At 51.3% G+C, this 2149-nt stretch overlaps 1 protein-coding gene across 1 annotated transcript; it reads left to right on the forward strand.

Moving 5' to 3' along the window:
• Positions 1 to 429: 429 nt before the first annotated feature.
• LOC133907600 (glutathione S-transferase F10-like) lies at positions 430 to 1638 on the forward strand. Its single transcript, XM_062349672.1, has 3 exons — positions 430 to 649; positions 732 to 780; positions 893 to 1638. Exons 1-3 carry the CDS (start codon positions 503 to 505, stop codon positions 1435 to 1437), a joined length of 741 nt encoding a protein of 246 aa, XP_062205656.1. The 5' UTR covers positions 430 to 502; the 3' UTR covers positions 1438 to 1638.
• Positions 1639 to 2149: the final 511 nt, after the last annotated feature.

Raw genomic sequence — 2149 nt, forward strand, 5'->3', positions numbered from 1 at the left:
AACGTGACAAAAACCTCACCACCACCGCCATCACCTTTGTGCGGGCTTCGAGAAGCCAGCTTAGGTGGCAACGAGGAAGGAGGGAGGGGGTGGCAGCGCTGGGGCGTGGAGCCACTGAGTCGCCCCCTGTGAGTAACGCAGGGGCGAGGGTCTCTTTAACGAACTTGCTCGTTGAATGGTTTCATCTTGCCTTGTCACTGTTCAGTTTCTTTGGTTTAGATTATTAGAATTCTTTACTCGATTGCTTGTGGATGCCATGATACGACGCAGGCAGCATCGCCTCAGGCCTCCTCTTTGAATCTATGCTTTGCTTCTTTCCCTTTTGCTTTTGTATGTACCTGTTGCGAAGCAAGGCATTCCAATCCCTCTCTCGCTTTCGCGTGCGTATATATAGGCATCCAAAACAACCAATCCAGCAGACAACAACGGCAACGCACAACAGGTTCTTTGTTTCTTTCTTGCAAACCTTTAGCTGCGGCGGATCCACCAGCGGCCCGAGACAATGCCGGTGAAGGTGTTCGGGTCGCCGACGTCGGCGGAGGTCGCCCGCGTCCTGGCCTGCCTGTTCGAGAAGGACGTCGAGTTCCAGCTCATTCGCGTCGACTCATTCCGCGGCCCCAAGCGCCAGCCTAATTACCTCAAGCTTCAGGTAATTCCACAAGCCTACGCCTATGTACGCACTTGCAAGGACCGTTCATTCCTGACGAGTGCCCACTGGGAAAATTCTGCAGCCTCGCGGCGAGGCGCTCACCTTCGAGGACGGCGAAGTCACCCTCGTCGGTACGTACGCGAGTGGTGCAAGAATCAATTAACCTCGACGACTTGCAAACATCTGTGCAGCGAAATGTTAGAATTTTGATGCACTTTTGCTGAATATAATGCATGAATGCAGAGTCGAGGAAGATCCTGCGGCACATTGCGGACAAGTACAAGAACCAGGGGTACAAGGACCTGTTCGGCCCGGGCGCGCTGGAGCGCGCATCCATCGAGCAGTGGCTGCAGACGGAGGCTCAGAGCTTCGACGTCCCCAGCGCCGACATGGTCTACAGCCTCGCCTACCTGCCGTCCGACATGCCGCTCGACGGCAAGAAGGCCAACACTGGCGGTTTCCCATCGGCCGGGATGCACCCGGCGCACCGGCAGAAGACGGAGGAGATGCTGCAGCTGTTCGAGAAGAGCCGGAAGGAGCTGGGCAAGCTGCTGGACATCTACGAGCAGCGCCTGGACCAGGAGGAGTACCTGGCGGGCAACAAGTTCACGCTCGCCGACCTGTCGCACCTGCCCAACGCCGACCGCCTCGCCGCCGACCCGCGGTCCGCGCGCCTCATCGAGTCGCGCAAGAACGTCAGCAGGTGGTGGTACACCATCTCCGGCCGCGACCCGTGGAAGAGGGTCAAGGAGCTGCAGCGCCCGCCGTCCGCGGAGGCGCCGTTCTGATCTCCACCGCGCGCGGTGGCGGCGAGGGGCACACGCACAGTACGGTCGCGGTTTCTGCTGTTGTCGGTCCGCGCGTTCCCATTGTTCTGAATAATTATCCCTCGGCCCTGCCTCAATGTTCATTGTTCATCGTGTAATAAATTGTGCAAGAGAATGCCGCCTCTTTTGCAGAAATAAATAAAAAAGTTCTCGTTTTCCAAAGAGCCCTAATTGGGTCTTGTTTTACAGAAGAAAGCATCAAATCTCAGGAGAACACATATTAAAAAGGTAAGATGATTATTGGATCTAGTACATAGAAATCAACAAACGTTATCACAAATATCTCAAGCTAGCAGCCCCTCAAACATCAGTAATGCAATTTACAGGGTACTGAGCGTGGACACTGGGGTTCAAAATCAGAGTAATTATCACGGTGGCACATGCTAATAGTTTAGCTAGCCTCGTTACGATAGTTTATCCCGATAGCCTTTTATTAAAAAGTAGGCTATTTAGTTTTTTACGAGGTTAGTATCATTTAATTATAAAATATATAAAATTAGAAGTAAAGATAAAAAATAAGTTTGTGGAAGAGAAAATTATTTTATCTCTAAACTTGTATCCAAATTGTATGCATGTAATGTTTCGATTTGTATATATTTTGATCAACTATAAAAAAATCGTGTGCTAAATATAGACAGCTCAAACAAAATCAGAATAGATTTGTCTTGCCTGT

This window comes from Phragmites australis, chromosome 24, assembly GCF_958298935.1.
Source record: "Phragmites australis chromosome 24, lpPhrAust1.1, whole genome shotgun sequence".
Classification (NCBI taxonomy): domain Eukaryota; kingdom Viridiplantae; phylum Streptophyta; class Magnoliopsida; order Poales; family Poaceae; genus Phragmites; species Phragmites australis.

Excerpts from the sequence above, each read along its gene's own strand:
- LOC133907600 (XM_062349672.1), top strand. The coding sequence starts at position 503 with ATGCCGGTGAAGGTGTTCGGGTCGCCGACGTCGGCGGAGGTCGCCCGC. Across the intron at positions 650-731 it reads CTAATTACCTCAAGCTTCAG|CCTCGCGGCGAGGCGCTCAC; the intron begins GTAATTCCACAA and ends AAAATTCTGCAG. Across the intron at positions 781-892 it reads CGGCGAAGTCACCCTCGTCG|AGTCGAGGAAGATCCTGCGG; the intron begins GTACGTACGCGA and ends GCATGAATGCAG.